The sequence below is a fragment of the Sciurus vulgaris genome (assembly GCF_902686455.1).
Source record: "Sciurus vulgaris genome assembly, chromosome: 5".
NCBI classification, from domain to species: domain Eukaryota; kingdom Metazoa; phylum Chordata; class Mammalia; order Rodentia; family Sciuridae; genus Sciurus; species Sciurus vulgaris.
In genome coordinates this window covers 114,707,840-114,727,250 of record NC_136465.1, presented here as the reverse complement: position 1 = coordinate 114,727,250, position 19,411 = coordinate 114,707,840, and the positions used below count along the sequence as shown (strand labels likewise).

The following is a 19,411-nucleotide window of genomic DNA, read 5'->3' as shown; positions in this document are numbered from 1 at the left end:
CATCCCTAGAGTTGTTGATTCATAGTCTTGATAGAGCCCAGGACCTACAGGGATCCTGGTGTGGGTTGTCATGCCTGGATCACAGCCTGACAAACATCAAAACAATCAGGACTCTGGATGGGCAACAATGAAGGAGGCAGGCACTCAGTTGCTAGGAGACAGCTTTTTGCTACTGGCATTTAATTAAGCACACCAGAAGAAAGAAGAAGTTCCATGGAAATCACACATGCAAACACAATAGGATTTCAAAGACCAAACGGTATAAACTCAGCTGATGAGTCTCAGTCAATCATTTAATTCTCACATATAAATAGCTCTAGGTAAGAGGCTCAGGGAACATCCCATCTCTCAGCTCAAGTGAGGGGCTTCCCTGTAGCCCCAGTCCACATCTCCCAATGCCCCTACCATGCTGGACAGTATCTGCAGCCCCTCGCATCCAAAGGCAAAGCATGAGGATGGTCCCACATGCTGAGTGTGCCTCTACCTACCTCCCTGCCAAGCCCAGGGAGTAATCGATGAGTAATCATAACTCCAATAAGAAGGAATCTGGAGAGTTACTTCTATGCCCCAGAAACAGGAAATTATTACACCAACATTTGGGCCACAAAAGAAAAGACTTGCCCCTCCCACCCCAGTGCCCCCAGCACACCCAACCCATCCTGAGTCCCACACCCATCTATGCAAACCGCACAGATCTTGCACTTGAACAGGCCCCCACTACAGAGGGGGTGCACAGGGCACCTCCGCCAATGGTCACGCCCCCCAGGCCACGAGAGACAGTGGAACCAAGGTCTCCGCAGACCACGCCACCCTGGGAACGGCTCACACCTGTGGACAGAGACACAAGGTCAGAAGTCTCTTCTATCCCAGACATGTTATGACCCAGAATCTTTTATAACCAATGATTAACTCTCTTCATACTCTGAGGGACTAGCAACCTGAGTCTTTGAAAACCACAGGCAAACCTAAACCTACTGCCATCTGCTTCTTAAAGGAACGTGGTTTGCAAATTGGACTCCTCTCTCTATTTGGACCAGACTGGGGTTGAGATGTGTTCATGTGATATTTAAGCAAAAACTGATGTATCACACTAGAAGAATCGTCTAGAAATATGGTTGCCAGAAAGGTAAACTGAACAAATGGGTCAGAAATAGGCACCTGGCCTAGAAGGTGTGTATGCAGCAGAAAGATCAAGAGTTACTAACTACCTTCAGAGGCCCCAAAGGATCAAAATGTAAATACAGCACTTTTTTCTCATGAAAACATAAGACTACATGAGGAGTAGACAGTGTGTAACAGAAAAGCTTAGGCTATTTTATAGAATTTGTCACATTCATTAACTTTGTCTTCATGGATATTTCAGATGGGTTCATGTCGGGGCCAAATTATTTGGGGCCATCCATTTGTCCATTTCCCAGAGACTTCAGCTCTGGTCTCCCTCATTCGGTGCCCCATAGACAGAGGTTCAGTCCCCAGTTAGATGCAACTTGATATGAAGACTATTGACACCCAAGAGAGCCATGTCCCACCCACCACAACCAACTTACAGATGTTGACTGATCCCATGCCTTCACATAACCTGCAGGGGAAAGGAGGGAGGGGGCCATCAAAGCCAAATCCCTTTGCTTTTGTACCAGATTGGTGTCATGTTAGCTTAGCCACCACCTGGCTGTGATCTTGAGCAAACCCCTTCCCCACTCTGGATCTCAGTTCGCCTATCTACAAAATGAGAAAGTGGCTAAACACAATGATCAGTTTGAGCTGATCTCAGTTTGACCATTCTCTGCCTGGAGAATTCTAGTCCAGTGAGGCACCATTTCAGCCCTGAGTGAGGATGTAAAGGGACCTCAGAGCCCCCAGTCCTCACCGGTTTTCTTCTCCCTCCAGCAGCTTGCGGTAAGTGGCAATCTCCACATCCAGGCCCAGCTTGGAGTTCATCACCTCCTGGTACTCCTTGAGCAGGCAGGCCATGTCCTGCTTGGCCTTCTGCAGGGCGCCCTCCAGCTCAGCCAGCTTGCAGCGGGCGTCGCTCAGGGCTGCCTCGCCCTGCTGCTCTGCCTGGACTATGGCAGCCTCTAGTTTGCAACACTGTGGGGAAGAAGAGGAGACAGGAGCTTGCAAGGGGTGCAGACTGTGGAGTGCTGGCTAATTCTCCAGTGGCCTTGGCCATCCTATTTTGCCTCCACTTAAAATGGTCAACTTTGAACTTCATACTTTCTAAAAGGAATAGATGGATGGAAAATTCACTAAGCAGAGAAATAATGGCTCATTTGGAGTTTTTTTCCTTCATTTTTGTATCAATTTTTTGTATAACACAGTTGGGTTTTGCAATCAAGCCATGAGAGAGAGGAAATGTGTTAACAACGGAATGGCACAGACAATAATTAGTGATATTACCATAGGTTGAACCCCAATGTTAGTTTACAAGGCATTTTCACAGATATTATCTTATTTGACCTTCAAAGTGATTCCATGGGCTTGTCAGAACAGGCATTTTATTCCCATTACACAGGTGAAGAAATTGAGAGTCAGAGAGGCTGTGACTTATCCTGGCCTACCCAATTAAGCAATGACAAGCCCAGGTTTTCAGAGGCCACTGTAAAGGGTCTCATTCTTTGGTCCAGTGAATCCAAAGAACAACTACTCCCATCAGGCTGGACTCCAGCCTCACCGTTCCATCCCAGCTAAGATGGAGCATCAGGATACAAATGAACAAGACCAATGTCAGGATGGGAACAACTTTAAATCTTCTCCAATTTCACTTCTATAAAGTAATCTGTTCCCATGTTCCATTAGCTCAACTAGCACTACTAACAAGTTACCTGTGATACATTTTGAATTGTAGTTGAGAAGAGCCATACAGGAGGGAAAGGATGGGAACTGAGCCAGGTGTACGTGTGAGCTCAGGTGTACATGTGAGCTCAGCATTACGTTGGAGATGGTACCACATACCAGGGCAAGAGGATGCATTATGTATTTTCTTACTATATGTAGAAAGATTAAATTTGAAACCCTCTTCACTATATAGGCAAAAAAAAAAAATAATGTTCAAATGGACTGAAGACTTCAATGTGAGAGGTAATACTTTAAGTCTAATGGACAAAAATACGAGAGGGCACTGCTATGACCTCAAAACTTTCTAAGTAAAAGCCCCTAAGGGGAGAACTGACAGATTTAACCACATCCAGGATGAAGATCTCTGTTCAGTAAAGGGTACTAAGCAAAGCAAGCAGACAAGCAACAGACCGAGAGAGGGTCAGTTAATTGCCACATGTATGCAACTGACAAAGGGCTGCAATGTAGATAGAATGGACAGGAAATGTTACAGATCACCGAGAGAGACAGGAATCCCCGTGAGAAACTGGGCAGCTGGCACACCCAGGCAGTCCTTAGAAGGGGAAAGACAAATGCCCAGCAAGCACATGAGGACATATCCCATGTCACTCATAAACCAGAGAAATGAAAAATGGATGCAGTTTACATCAGATTCATAAGGACTGGAAATTCAATGGCAAGTGCTGGAACAGGAGAAAGGATGAATTCTTCTCTGGCACAGTTAAAATACAGGCTTCTCCAAAGACAGTGGCATCCCCAAAGATAGCAGGGAAACAGAACCAGAGAAGTGGCTGGCGCCCTAACAGGCTCTCGCGTCCCCAACCTGCTGCTTGGTGTTCTCCACCTCGGCTGTCAGCCTCTGGATGGTGCGGTTCAGCTCGTTGAACTCATCCTTGATTTTGCGAAGGTTCTCACCCTTCTGGGTTACTGTGGCCTTCATCTCCTCACACTGCAGGTTGGGAGGCAGATGTTCAGACACAGCGGCCAGAGGACACAGTGGGATGTCACAGCGGAGAGTCTTACTCGCCAGCCCGTGATTCTGTAGCGATCCCACCCCCTTGCTCTGCTCTGCCTGGGTCCTCAGCTGCAGCCCCTCTGGAGTCCATGGGTGCATGACCTGGCAGCTCCAGGTCACAGCCATCCTCCTTGTTCAATGGGGCAGCCCACCCTTCCATTTACCTTGGTTTGGTACCAGGACTTGGCCTCAGCCCTGCTGCGACTGGCAATATCATCATACTGAGCCTTGATCTCAGCCACAACCACGTCCATGTTGAGCACCCGGCTGTTGTCCATCTTCACCACCACTGAGGTTTCCGAGATCTGTGACTGAAGGATGAAGATTTCCTGTGGGAGACAACCAGTGCCCTTAGCTCCAAAACCCCCACCCATCTGTGCAGGCAACCAGCCCCAACTCTAGACCTTAAGAAATAAAGAAAACTACCAGCAAGTTAGGAAATTTTAGAAATGTAGCTCTGACATGACCCCAGGCAGTGAGTAAGGGAGAATTCCATTAGTGCCTGGATCAGCAGAGGCAGATTTAGGTGTGTGCAGATCAACTGATCCCTCCACCGCAGGGCCTGACGTGCCCACACCAGCTATAGCTATCTGTCCAAATGGAATCCATCAGCCAACAGCCAGAGTTAAAGTCCTGGATTATCCAATAGATAGGGAGAATGAGAAATCCCCAAGATAATGAGGCCTGAGAAAAAGGGAGGGAAAAGAAGGCCCTGCACTGACAGCCTTCATCTCCCAAGAAAAAGGTTTTCCAGGTGCGGCTGCAGGCAGGGAGGAGGTGTCTTATCACCCCTAAAGTAAAAGTCTCCAGACGGCATTAATCTCCTTCAAAGTAGCCTCTCCAGACACTGCCCACAGACCCCCCGATCCCCAAAACTTCAAATTCCTGTGTGCCCAAGAAAACGGATATGCACACTAGACCACCCCTCAAAATAACCTATAAACACCTAGTCCCTTTCTTTGTTCAGTGGCTCATTTTCCACCAGGAAAGTGGGTCCACGGGTGCCATTTCATCCCTACACCCCGTTCCTGAATAAACAGATGACTCGTGATATTTGCATCCTGCCCGGTCTTTTTGTGCTAACTTTATCTAATTGGGTTTCTACACTGCCTGAATGAGGGAATTAATTGTCAAATCTCTATTCCCAGTCATGGCGACATGACATGACATGGACATGGGACAGGGAGTGAATCAGAGTCTTTCAAATCATTTTAAAGGAAGGGCATCACCCATTGTGAAAGGAGGCCCGAATGAATAGGTGTTCAGGCCCTAGGAAAGTAAGGAATGCACCGCTTTCCCTAGGACCCCAGAACCAGGAGGGGACACACCCCAAATGCCCTTACGTTACCTCCTCATAGAGGGTCCGCAGGAAGATGGCCTCCTCCCTCAGTGGCTCCACATTGGCCTCCAGGTCTGCCTTGCGCAGATAGGCGCTGTCTATGTCCTGGTGGAGATGGAAGAGAAGATGAGGAGGGCACACGCCACCATGCTGCTCCCTGAGCCTCTGCTCTCTGGGGGCCCAAGGCCATCTCCTGGCCCACTCTCCACCTGGCCTGACCCTGCCCTACCAACCGCATGTTCCCTCCAACCTGGATGCCTTGTCTTCCCCTTCAGGGCCTCTTTTTTATCAATTACCGGCATTTCCCTCCCATGTTGTGAACGTGGAACCACTTGGGTGAAGGAAGTGAAGAGAAGTCTAAGCTGCTCCAGTGCTAAGGACCCTGCTGAAAGCAAGGCCTGTCCCCACGGCCCAGAATGGCAGGCCACACATACCAGGCAAGTGCTCAACCACTGAACTATATCCTGGGCCCCAAAAGTGAACATTTCAGATAATCAAGTCACTTACAAACAGGCCAACATCATGAGATTCTTTTCTCAAGCCTCATCAGCACAGTCTGGGTTGCTACACAAAGCCCAAGATGGCTTCTATAGCCAAACCAGTCCGCAATCATTTTTCAGGAGCTTGGACTGATGGGAACACAACAGGACACCCAGTATCAGAATCTCCAGGGTCCAAGATGGAGCTCTTCCCCAGGAGGCAGTCACTCACCTTCTTCAGCAGCACGAACTCATTCTCAGCTGTGGCCCTGAGGGCCAGTTCCTCTTCATACCTAAGGAGAGGGCAAAGGTGGGAAGACAGCCCACCAGAGCCCAGGGCTGTAAAACGCCCTGGCCTTCCCCAACTTTCTGTGTGCCTTTGAAGAAGAGGCTTGGGCTCTCTGAATCGCTATTTTTCCAGCCACAAAAGAATTTGCAAAATGACACTGGACAGTGGTCCCAGCTTGGAATGCAGTCACTGCAAATCACTTAATCTCTCTGCATCTTGGCTTAAGTCATCTGCTGTGCAGCAAGGCACACAGTAAATATCTGTGGGTAAGTGAAAGGCACACAGGTGTTCCCTCAAGTCTTTCAACTCCGAAATTGTACAAAACATGAATGAAGCTCTCTGAAGCCACGCCCTATGAGGTTCTGCCTTCCCCTCTCCCACCCACCCCAGTATCCCAAGACTTGAATCCCTGGAGGCAATCCACAGGCTAGGGCATTTCCCCAAGCCTCCTCCACCAGCCTGGTCCCCTTCCCCTTGCCAGTGAGGCCTCTTCCCTGGAGCAGACTGGCCCTAACTGACAAGGAAAGCAGAGTTCCCAGAGCTTGGTTTCCACAACTTTTTAATTACAGGGAAATTTGGGCTGCAATAAACTCTCAGCTCTATAATTACCAGTTCTCACATGCCCAAAATGGGAGACATACCTTGACACCTGACCACTGAAAACTATATGTGCATTTGCTTCACCCCAAGGGAGGTAAAGACCCTCTGCTGTGTCCATCTAGATGGTAAAACCTGATCTTCCAAGGATAATGCCAAGGAAGGCTAGCATTAGAATACCCAGGACTGATTAATGTCACAATCTCTATTCACTCTGCCTGGATCTACGGTGGGAGGGGAGGGAGGTGGATTAACAGTGACCCAGTGAATTTAGCATAGATAATGGCCAAACTCAACAATCCAGGCTTAAACAAAAACTGGACACTGGCATTTGAATTGTGGGGCCTGATATAAGGAAAGCTGGATTTATCTGCAGAGTGAAGAAAGGACCTGTCTAAAACCCTCTGATACTTGAGCAGCGACAGCCTGAACGTGTTCAAGATTCCTTTTCCAGGCCCTTTCCCTGTCCACCCAGGCTACACTGGCTTCTCCAGGTCCTGCTCCAGCCCTACTGGGGCCCTTGGTCCTCCAGCTTCATTTGTTCTTCTCCCTCCATTACTATGTCAATCTGTGGCCTGAGTGGAGTATTCCACCCGTCCCAGACTAGGAGCTCTTCTTTGCTCCAAATCTTTGCCAAGTTTCCAGGATGGGGCTGTGGGAGCTGGGGGAGAAGATAAAACAGAGCAGTCTGATAAAGCAGAACCTGCTGGTAGGCGGTCAGAGGGTCTCTGACCTTCAGCAGTCTCTGCCTCCAGGAGAGTTGCATGGTCTCAGCTAAAACCTACTCCACTCCCTGTAACTGTGCCAGCCCTCTCATCTCACTTCTTCTTGTAGCCCTCCAGCGCCTCCTGCACGTGCTTGAGCTCTGAGGCCAGCCTCCCGCTGTCGGCCTCCGCACACTCGGCCTCCCGCCTCAGGGTCTTGATGTAGCCCTCAAACAGGGGCTCCAGGTTGCTCCGGCAGCACTTGCGGTTCTGGTAGAACTGCCACTTGGTCTCCAGCAGCTTGTTCTGCTGCTCCAGGAAGCGCACCTGCCATCCAGAGTGGAAGAAAGACTCAGGGTGGGAACCTACAGAGAGCGCCATGTCCCCCAGAACTCTCTCAGCCTTGGGAATAGCCCCTGCCCTGCAGTAACCTGTGACTTTCCCAAGGAGGGACCTCACTGGCAAAGTCAAAATCATTCCCCAAGTAACCTTCTCCACCCATCCCAGAAAGAGCACACAATTGACCATCATTTTTTCATTCTGCACAAAGTGACATCTGATCCTGCAGACTGTGTGCCATAAGACCAAATAATGGTCCCTGAAGATGTCTGTTCCCAAGACCTGTGAATGGGTTATGATACACAGCAGAGGGGATTTCGCCCATGGAATTAAAGTTACGGACCTGAAGACTGGGAGATTTTCCTAGATTGTCCAGGTAGGCAAAAGATAGTCACAGGAACGCCTCAAAGCAGAAGAGGAAAGCACAAGAGCAAGAGAGATGCTTGGAGGAAGAAGAAACATTTGAAACACGGGTCGGCATCAACCCACTCTCATGAGGAGAAGGGTCCACTAGCCAAGGACTGGGGACAGCGCTAGAACAACCCCTGCAGCCAGCCAGCAAGGGAGCACAATCCCAATCTTATAATCACGTGGACCTCAATTCTGCCAAAAGCCTAAATGGCCCTGGAAATAGACAATCCCCGGGACCTCCAGAAAGAAATGCAGGCTGCCAACACACCGGTGTCAGCCTCATGAGAAGGTCAATCTGTGATGTATGAAGCACTGAAGAGCCGCCCAGATGGCATCCAGATGGCAGCAACTTAAAAACGCACTCTCCACGACTCTCACTCAATCTGATCCTCGAGCACTGGAAGCAAGGAGTGGAGGGGGCCCCCAACCAGGGATCAGGAGAGCCTGGCTTCTAACTAGGCCACCAAACAGGCCACATGGCCTCCTTCTCTCTGAGTCTTATTGTAAATTGAGGCTCTGGCAATGCTAGGCCTGTATCTGGGGTCGAGTAGCAGTTGCCCCCTCCAACTCCCGTCCCCCCACCCTGCGGCAGACAGGCACACCTCTCAGTGTGGCTTCCTACACACCACCTGCCACGCCCCCACCCAAGTTTGCTATTGCCAGCCCCAAACTCAGTGATTTTCTCTGGAGCCCAGCCTCCTGGGAATACAAGCCTGGTACAAAGAACTCTCAACTGTCCGTGCTCGTGGAAAAAGAACCCAAACCCTGATTATCCAAAGGGCATCTCCCTTGAGCTTGAACATGCAGGCCCAGGCCATGGCAGCCCTGACTTGCTGCTTTGCAGGATTAAACCCACCGCATCAATGCAGTTTGCAGCCTGGAGTTCAATGCCATTTAGAACCCAAAGAAAGGACCCTGGAGAGAGGGAGTGCCTGTCAGCAGCTCCAGAGGAGGGGAAACTTGGCCTGGTGCAGTGGTGTGAGTCCCTCCCCAGACCAGGAACTGACCACTCTCACAGAGAAAGCAGCAGTGAGGGGCCCCAAAGCCACATGCAAGATCCTATTGAGTCTGCATGCACAGGCCCTCACTGTACTTTGAGCCAATTAGGGAAAGATGCTCCCTCGAGGCAGATGCAACCTCCCAGCAGAGCACCCACCAAGAAGCAAGAGGAAAGCAGCCTCTGGACCTCTTGGTCCTGGCTCCCCACTCCCTGTCAGGGAGACCAGCATCTTCTCTAAGACACTTTCGTGGCCCTCCCACACCCACTACCGGGTAACGACTGAGATTAGGAAGGTGGGGTCACCGACACACAGCTTGCTGGGCAAGCAATAAACCCTCCTGTTCTGTACGGGATTACACATCCATCCTTAGACTAGACTCTCAGGACATATGAAAACTGAGACCCCCAATTCAGCTGCATTCTCCAGGCCAAGTGCTAGTTGGTAGCAGAATTTGAACCTAACCCCTCATCAGGTACTTGAAACTTAGCTCCCAGGGAACAGCACCCAGACACCCCTGTTGGAGAATCATGTGACCCAAGACTCTCACCTTGTCGATGAAGGCAGCGAACCTGTTGTTGAGACGCTTGATCTGCTCCTTCTCCTGCTGTTTCACGCACTGAGCGTTGGGGTCGATCTCCAGATTGAGGGGCGCTAGCAGGCTCTCGTTGACCGACACGGAGGTGATGCAGGGGGGACTGGGTCCACAGAGACCCCCTGCCCGGTAGCCAAAACTGCCCCCACTGCGCAGGGGTCGTTTGCAACTCACTGCGACCTGGGGGGAGGCCACCACACACAGGCTCCGGCTGCCAAAGCCCCCAAGGCGTCTGTAGCCCAGCCTCCCAGCACTGCCCCCCTGGTAGGCCATGGCATTGACATAGCTGTGAGCGCCCAGCTTGGGCACCACGGCAGAGCAGGAGCTGAAGTTCCTCACCCGGCAGCCCGCGCTGATGCGGTAAGAGCGGCTTGCCATGCCTCTGCTGTGCCGGACTGTAGGGAGAACTGAAGGACAAGGTCTCACACAGAGCCCTATCGCTGCTCTTGCCTTTTATTGGGCAGAGGACAGACTTCCTGACCACATAAAAGGCAGGAGAAAGTTATTAATACCATTTATGTGCGTGGGAATCTCCCGCTAGGCAACGTGAAAGAAGCTGAAACTCGCCTCTGTTAATAGGCAGGTGGAGGAGACCCTGAATCACAATAAACCTGTCCCCTGCCTCTCACCCTCACAGGCCTACACAGATCCATCAGGTCCCCAGTTTCCCTCCAACACTGTGAATAGACCAGGAGTCATCATCCCACATAAGGGGGTTGAGGCTTGACTCAGCAATTTCCTGGGGGCTAAAGGGTCCTATGTCCCACTAAGGTCCCACAGGGATCTTACAGGACACCTTCTATAGTGCACCCAGAACAGCATGGAAGCGGGGTGCAATGGGGGATCACCTGCCTTTTGATAGAGCACAGCACAGCCCTGACTACAGTCATGCCAAACTTGACACCCAGAGGCACAGCTCCCACAATAACCCCAACCAGTGGGGAAGAATTGAGAATGTCCAAAGACGAGCGGCTCCTCCACGGTGGACACATTAACCAAGGAAGGCAACGTGGAAACCAGCATATGAAATCCACGCTCTGCAGGGTTGGTCTCACACTGGTCCCTGTTGGTTTCCTTTTTCAGTCAACTAATATTTATTGACCATTTACTAAACACCAGGTACCTTCCTATGAGCTTGGGATGCATCCATGAATAAAATAGACAAAGGTGTATACTTTTGTGGGTTTACATTCCAGTAAGAGAGATGAGTGATGCACTTAATAAATGAATAAATTCTCTATTAAATGGTGATACATTCTATGGAAACAAGAAAGAAACAGGATAGAGGAACCAGAAGAGCTAGGAGAAACACAGAGTATACTTTCAACAGGATAGTCAGAGGTGGCCTTACTAAGAGGGTGATACTTGGGAAAGGTTTTGAGAAGGTGAGGGGATAAGCCATATGCACCAAGGAAACGGCAGTGCGAAGGTGTGGGAAGTCGTCCTTATTTAGCAGAATCAGACTAGGTTGAGTCATGTGACGCAAAGGCCTAGCTTCTAGGAACTGCTGGCAAGTATGTGGTACTGCGTGGGAGGGGTTCCCTGTCTCCTTCTGGAATTTTCCCCCTAAGAGGATGGCTCCCCTAACTCCACCCTATCCTGTCTATCACAGAAGAAGCTCCTCCCGGTCCTGGCCCCCTTTTACCTGTATATTATAAATAAAAGAGAGTTGGGCAACTCAGTTGTTGTAAAGAGGACAGAGCTGGTATGGCCAGACCTGTCACACCCTGTCTCTCATAAAAAGAGTGTGTTCATTTTTTTTTATTGTAAACAAATGGGATACATGTTGTTTCTGCTTGTACATGGAGTAACAGATTACCATTTGCATATTCATACATTTACATAGAGTAATGATGTTTGATTCATTCCGTTATTTTTTTCCTTCCCCCCACCCCTCCCACTTCTCTTTTCCCTCTATACAATCCCTCCTTCCTCCATTCTTGTCACCCTCCCACCTCCAATTAAGTGTCATCATCCGCTTATCAGTGAGATCATTCGTCTTTTGGATTTTTTAGATTGGCTTATCTCACTTAGCATGATATTCTCCAATTTCATCCATTTGCCTGCAAATGCCATAATTTTATTATTCTTTATGGCTGAGTAATATTCCATTGTATGTATGTATATATATATATATGTATATATATATATATGTATATATATAGGGATATATATATACTGTTCCTTCAGTAGATGAACACATCAGAAGATCCAAGCTGAGATCTTCCCTTCTAGGGATATATATATATATATATATATCACAGTTTCTTTAACCATTCATCATTAGAAGGGCATCTAGGTTGGTTCCATAGTCTGGCTATTGTGAATTGAGCCACTATGAACATTGATGTGGCTGTATCTCTGTAGTGTGCTGATTTTAAGTCCATTGGGTATAGGCGGAGGAGTGGGATAGCTGGGTCAAATGGTAGGTCCATTCCAAGTTTTCTAAGGAATCTCCACACTGCTTTCCAGAGTGCTGCACTAATTTGCAGCCCCACCAGCAATGTATGAGTGTACCTTTTTCCCCACATCCTCTCCAACACCTATTGTTGCTTGTGTTCTTGATAATCACCGTTCTAATTGGGGTGAGATGGAATCTTAGTGTAGTTTTGATTTGCATTTCTCTTATTATTAAAGATGGTGAACATTTTATCATATGTTTGTTGATTGCTTGTAGATCTTCTTCGGTGAAGAAGATCATTTCCTTAGCCCATTTGTTGATTGGGTCATTTGTATTCTTGATGTAGAGTTTTTTGAGTTCTTTATATATTCTGGAAATTAGTGCTCTATCTGAAGTATGAGTGGCAAAGATATTCTCCCACTCTGTAGACTCTCTCTTCGCATTGTTGATAGTTTCCTTTGCTGAGAGAAAGCTATTTAGTTTGAATCTATCCCAGTTATTGATTCTTGCTTTTATTTCTTGTGCTATGGGAGTCCTGTTAAGGAAGACCGATCCTAAGCCAACAAGGTGAAGATTTGGACCTACTTTTTTTCTCTAAGATGCAGGGTCTCTGGTCTGATTTCAAGGTCCTTGGTCCATTGTGAGTTGAGTTTTGTGCAGGGTGAGAGATAGGGGTTTAGTTTCATTCTGTTGCATATGGATTTCCAGTTTTCCCAGCACCATTTGTTGAAGAGGCTATCTTTTCTCCATTGCATATTTTTAGCACCTTTGTCTAGTATTAGAACATTGTATTTATTTGGGTTTGTGTCCATGTCCTCTATTCTGTACCATTGATCTACCTGTCTATTTTGGTGCCAATACCATGCTGTTTTTGTTACTATTGCTTTGCACTATAGTTCAAGTTCTGGTATTGCGATACCCCCTGTTTCATTCTTCCTGCTAAGGATTGCTTTAGCTATTCTGGGTTTCTTATTCTTCCAAATGAATTTCATGACTGCTTGCTCTATTTCTGTGAGGTACATCATTGGGATTTTAATTGGATTGCATTGAATCTATATAGCATTTTTGGTAGTATGGCCATTTTGACAATATTAATTCTGCCTATCCACGAACATGGGAGATCTTTCCATCTTCTAAGGTCTTCCTAAATTTCTTTCTTCAATGTTTTGTAGTTTTCATCGTAGAGATCTTTTACCTCTTTGGTTAGATTGATACCCAAGTATTTTTTTTTTTTTTTGAGGCTATTGCAAATGGAGTTGTTTTCCTCACTTCCCTTTCAGCTGTTTCGTCGCTTGCATATAAAAATGCTGTAGATTTATGCATGTTGATTTTATAGCCTGCTATTTTGCTGAATTCATTGATGAGGTCTATAAGTTTTCTGGGGGAGGTTTTTGGATCCTCTAAATATAGAATCATGTCATCCGCAAATAGTGACAGATTAAGTTCCTCTTTTCTTATTCGTATCCCTTTAATTTCTTTAGTCTGCCTAATTGCTCTGGCTAGAGTTTCGAGGACAATGTTGAATAGAAGTGGTGAAAGAGGACATCCCTGTCTTGTTCCCATTTTTAAAGGGAATGGTTTCAGTTTTTCTCCATTGAGAATGATGTTGGCCATGGGCTTAGCATAAATAGCCTTTACAATGTTCAGGTATGTTCCTACTATCCCTATTTTTTCTAGTGTTTTCAGCATGAAGGGGTGTTGTATATTGTCAAATGCTTTTTCTGCGTCAATTGAAATAACCATATGATTCTTATCCTTAAGTCTATTGACATGATGGATTACGTTTATTGATTTACGAATGTTGAACCATCCTTGCATTCCAGGGATGAACCCCACTTGATCATGGTGCACAATTTTCTTAATATGTTTTTGGATACAGTTTGCCAATATTTCATTAAGGATCTTTGCATCTATATTCATCAAGGATATTGGTCTAAAATTTTCTTTCCTTGATGTGTCTTTTCCTGGTTTGGGTATGAGGGTGATATTAGCTTCATAGAATGAGTTTGGTAGGGTACCCTCCTTTTCTATTTCCTGGAATACTTTGAGAAGTATTGGAATGAGTTCTTCTTTGAGGGTCTTGTAGAACTCGATGAGAATCCGTCTGGTCCTGGGCTTTTCTTGGATGGTAGATTTTTAATGGCTTCTTCTATTTCATTGCTTGATATTGATCTGTTTAAATCGTATATGTCCTCCTGGTTCAGTTTGGGAGGAGCATATGTCTCTATAAATTTGTCAATGTTTTTGGTACTTTCTATTTTGTTGGAATACAGATTTTCAAAGTAGCTTCTCTTTATGATCTGTATCTCAGTGGTGTCTGTCGTGATATTTCCTTTTGCATTATGTATTTTAGTAATTTGAGTCTTCTCTCTCCTTCTCTTTGTTAGTGTGGCCAAGGGTTTATCTATTTTGTTTACTTTCTCAAAGAACCAACTTTTTGTTTTGTCAATTTTTTGAATAGTTTCTTTTGTTTCAATTTCATTGATTTCAGCTCTGATTTTAATTATTTCCTGTCTTCTACTACTTTTGCTATTATTCTATTCTTCTTTTTCTAGGGCTTTGAGCTGTAATGTTAGGTCATTTAGTTGTTGACTTTTCATTCTTTTCTGGAATGCACTCCATGCAATGAACTTTCCTCTTAGTACCACTTTCATAGTGTCCCAGAGATTTTGATATGTTGTATCATCGTTCTCATTGACTTCTAAGAATTTTTTAATCTCCTCCCTGATGTTTTTTGTTATCCATGTTTCATTCAATAGCATATTATTTAATCTCCAAGTGTTGGAGTAATTTCCCTTTTTTATTTTGTCATTGATTTCTACTCTCCGTCCATTATGATCTGATAGAACACAAGGCAGTATCTCTATTTTTTTGCATTTCCTAAGGGCTGCTTTGTGGCATAACATATGGTCTATTTTCAAGAAAGTTCCATGTGCTGCTGAGAAGAAAGTGAAACCGCTCGTTGATGGATGGAATATTCTATATATGTCTATTAAGTCTAGGTCATTGATTGTGTTATTGAGTTCTATGGTTTCTTTGGTTGGATTTTGTTTGGAAGATCTATCTAGTGGTGACAGTGGTGCATTAAAGTCGCCCAGAATTATTGTCTTGTGGTCTATGTGATTCTTGAAATTTAGAAGGATTTGTTTGATGTATAGGGATGCACCGTTGTTTGGGGCATAAATATTTACTATCGTTATGTCTTCCTGATTTATGGTTCCCTTAAGCAGTATGAAATGTCCTTCTTTATCCCTTCTGACTAACTTTGGCTTGAAGTCCACTTTATCTGATATAAGGATGGAAACCCCCGCTTTTTCACTGAGTCCATGTGCGTGGTAGGTTTTTTCCCATCCTTTCACCTTTAGTCTGTGGATGTCTTTTTCTATGAGATGAGTCTCTTGCAGGCAGCATATTGTTGGGTCTTTCTTTTTAATCCATTCTGCCAGTCTATGTCTTTTGATTGAGGAGTTTAGGCCATTAACATTCAGGGTTATTATTGAGAAATGATTTGTATTCCCAGTCATTTGGCTTATTTTGGGTTTTTAAGTTGGCTTGGTTTCTCCTTTGAAAAACCTTGGTTTTTCTCTAAGGTAGTTCCTCCCTTTGCTGACCTCCATTGTTGTTTTTCATTTCCTCTTCATGGAATATTTTGTTGAGAACATTCTGTAGTGCAGGCTTTCTCTTTGTAAATTCTTTTAACTTTTGTTTATCATGGAAGGATTTCATTTCATCTTCAAATCTGAAGGTTAGTTTTGCTGGGTATAAGATTCTTGGTTGGCAACCATGTTCTTTCAGAGCTTGAAATATGTTGGTCCAGGCCCTTCTAGCCTTTAGAGTCTGGGTTGAGAAGTCTGCTGCTATCCGGATTGGTCTCCCCCTATGTGTAATCTGATGCTTTTCTCTCGCAGCCTTCAAAATCCTAACTTTATTTTGAATGTTAGGCATTTTCATTATAATGTGTCTTGGTGTGGATCTTTTGTGATTTTGTGCATTTGGTGTTCTGTAAGCCTCTTGTATTTGATTTTCCATTTCATTCTTCAGGTTTGGGAAACTTTCTGATATTATTTCATTGAATAGGTTGTTCATTCCTTTGGTTTGTATCTCTGTGCCTTCCTCAATCCCAATAATTCTTAAATTTGGTCTTTTCATGATGTCCCATAGTTCTTGGAGATTCTGTTCATGATTTCTTACCATCTTCTCTGTTTGGATGACTTTATTTTCAAGATTAAATATTTTGTCTTCATTGTCTGAGGTTCTGTCTTCCAAGTGGTCTAGTCTATTGGTGATGCTTTCCATTGAGTTTTTTATTTGGTTTATTGTCTCCTTCATTTCAAGGATTTCCATTTGGTTTTTTTTTTTTTTTTTTTTTTTTAGAATCTCTATCTCTTCGTTGAAATGATCTTTTGCTTCCTGCAGGTGCTCTTTCAGCTTATGGGTATTATCATTCATTGCCTGCATTTGTTCTCTTATCTCATCCTTTGCTTTGCGAATCATCTTAATCATGTATAATCTGAAGTCCTTTTCTGACATTTCTTCTAACATACTGTCATTGGATTCTATTACTATAGAATCTAGATTTGTTTGGATCATTTTCTTCCCTTGTTTTTTCATGTTGTTCATGTATCTTCCCCTCTAGCAGTGCAGATCTGGGGTATTGCAGATTTCCCCCTATAGGCTTATAGTGGCCCTATAGGTTTCCAAAACCCTTTCTTTAAGGGGAGATCAATATTAGCAGTGCCCAAATCAGACACTATGCAATCCTAGACCAAATAGCCCCTATGGGGACAATAACAATATTGTCATAATAAACAAAGTGAGTTCAAATATTATCTTCGGTAAAACAAACAGGTTTGCAATAAGGTCTGCAGTTTCTAATGGAGGACAAAGAGGATGCAGAGGGATGTAAAATATGGCTGTTAATGGGATAATAAAAGAATATACAGAAGTTCTAGAAAATAGAAAGTGTGAGAGTGTAATCAAAAGAAATCGGATGTTAGCATGCAAAAAAGGGAGAAAGAGACTCTGAGGGAACAGGTAAACAAAAGGAAAAGAGAGCAAGAAAAGTAAAGAAATAAAAACTTAAATTTTTTTAAAAAGGAGAAAAAAGAAAATCTACTGTATAGCAGTCAGATACTAATGAAACCTCCCAGTGTTCAGTAGCCTGATGCATGAGAGGTACCTGACAATGAGCTTCAAGCCTCCAGCAGGCATCTCAGGATGGGATTTGCCCCACCCAAAGATCTGAGCTACAGCTTCCAGGATTATCCAAGATGGCTGCTCTGGCTTCCAAATGTGTTGGCAAATGGGGAGCTGCAGTTCAGGGGTGGACATGGTCAGCTGGAGGTCCTAGAGACAGGATGCAGTTGGTCTGGCAGTGGTCCTGGAGGTTGGGTGTGTGTGGTGTGGTTGTGGGATCCAGGAGGCCGGTGCAATCAGTCGGTCTGGGTTCCCGGCGATAGGGCACAGTCAGTTGGTCTGGGGGTCCTGGCGGCAGGGAGCAGTCAGTTGATGTGAGGGCCCCAGAGGCAGGGAGTGATCGGTCGGGCTGAGGGATCCTGGAGACGGGACTCAGTCAGTCCAACCAGGGGTCCTACAGGGCCTGGCTGTTGTCTCAAAATGGCGGCAGCCACGTGTAATCAAATCTGCAGGTACTGTAACAGTGAACTTCCAGGCAGCAGCAGGCAGCTGGTTCTCCACTGGTGGTCCGAGGTCAGTCTACTTGCAGCTGTCGGACGATCAGGAGGTGAACCTCAAGCGTTGGGTGATGGATAGGAGTAAGGCAGGCGATGGACAGGTGAGAGGCACGCAAATGGCGGATGATAGACTCCTGACAGTGAGCCACCAATTAGTTTTAAAGGCTGTAGCTCATCAAGTCTCTGTTTAACAGGTTCTATCCATGCATTCTATCAACTTGAAATTTCTTTCAGGTCAGTGTTTTTCAAACTATGGATTATAGAGTTAATCCTTTAGTGGGCTGTGATCCCAGGAACTTGGCAGCCTGAGGCAGGAGAATGGCAAGTTCAAGACCAAGTTGCAATTTAGCAAGCCCCTAACCAACTTATTGAGACCCTGTCTTAAAATGAAAAAACAAAATAATAAAATAGGCTGGGGCAATAGCTCAGTGGTAAAGTGCCTCTGGGTTTGATCCTAGTATCAAGAAAGAAAGCTCCTGTGTTCATTGAGTAGATAAGATTTTTTTGGGTAATAGATGGAAAAACCACCAACACCCTCCTCTGGCAGTTAACCCTTCTCTTCTCCACACAGGACATGGCAGAGAGGCCCCTGACACAAAGGCCCAAGTGCTGGTGGCTTGTACAGCAAGAATGAGGGAGAGATCAGAGAGATACAAAATGGATAGCTCCATAGGTATCATGAAGGATAAGCATGCCATTGTGGGGACATCTGCTTCCACAGAGTGCTGGGTAGAACTTCTGAGAGGTTTGTGCAGAGAAGTGACATGATCTAACGTGCTAACAGGATCACTATGGTGAGACAGTGCGTGAGACAACAGAGAAAGGAGTGAGGCATCTGAGGATCTGGGGTCTGAGGAGATGGCGGAGGCTCCTGTCAGGAGGAATCCCAGTGAAACGTGGCCAGCTGTGAGTATAATTTGAAGCAAGGGCCAAAGAGAAATCTTAACAGATTGAATTTGACATATGAGAGGAGGGGCCAAGAAGGTCCCCAGGCTCATCTGTGGGTAAAACTTGTCCCCACAACCGAAAACAGTAGTAGCACAGTGAGAGGAGTGCAAAAGTTAAGTGCCACCAATGCTTGTCCTGGCTTTGCTGACTGTGCAGCCTGGTACAAATCCCCTACCCTCACTGGACCCCAAGTCCACACATACCAAGGTCAGACTCGAGGAATTTCAACATTCCTCAGGGAAGTCAGGTACTCTCCCTTGTCCTGAAAATCTTTGGACCATCGCTCCACTGGGTGCATGCTCCAAGGACACTAGAGAGACTGAGAGACACATGATCAGACAGAACTATGATGGTATGATGGATAGATGACAGGCTAGATAGATAGATAGATAGATAGATAGATAGAGACAGACAAGCACAGGCAGTTATATACATCACTTCATTAATGCTCAGCACCACTCTTTTCTGGGAGTCTTCCACCAGCCAAGTCAGATGTGGCAAAGCTTGACAGGGAGCTGTGATTGGCTAAAATTAGTTTGGTTTTGCTTTCTTGCAAGCTCCCCCCACCCCCAGCCTGTGCAAATCTCTGTGGTGAAGGACATCATAAAGGTTTGACATTATCCCAGTAAGAGTAGATTAATTTGGTGGGAAATGGGGTGCCAGGGATAGGGAGAGCTGGAAGTGATGAGAAAATATTAGGATCAACTTTGAACTGCAGGTAAATTATTTGATGTCAATTTCTTACCCTCATCATCAATCCAATTAATT

At 45.7% G+C, this 19,411-nt stretch overlaps 1 protein-coding gene across 1 annotated transcript; it reads right to left on the bottom strand.

The window, feature by feature from the left end:
* Window positions 1-676: 676 nt before the first annotated feature.
* Window positions 677-18,945, bottom strand: LOC306661743 (keratin, type II cuticular Hb5-like; the record flags this gene model as incomplete). Its single annotated transcript, XM_079140899.1, has 10 exons — window positions 18,847-18,945; window positions 9,557-10,008; window positions 7,377-7,585; window positions 5,901-5,961; window positions 5,199-5,294; window positions 4,015-4,179; window positions 3,659-3,784; window positions 1,868-2,088; window positions 1,548-1,579; window positions 677-828 (listed from the first exon to the last, which is right to left on the bottom strand). Exons 1-10 carry the CDS (start codon window positions 18,872-18,874, stop codon window positions 677-679), a joined length of 1,542 nt encoding a protein of 513 aa, XP_078997025.1. The 5' UTR covers window positions 18,875-18,945.
* Between the last annotated feature and the right edge of the window lie 466 nt (window positions 18,946-19,411).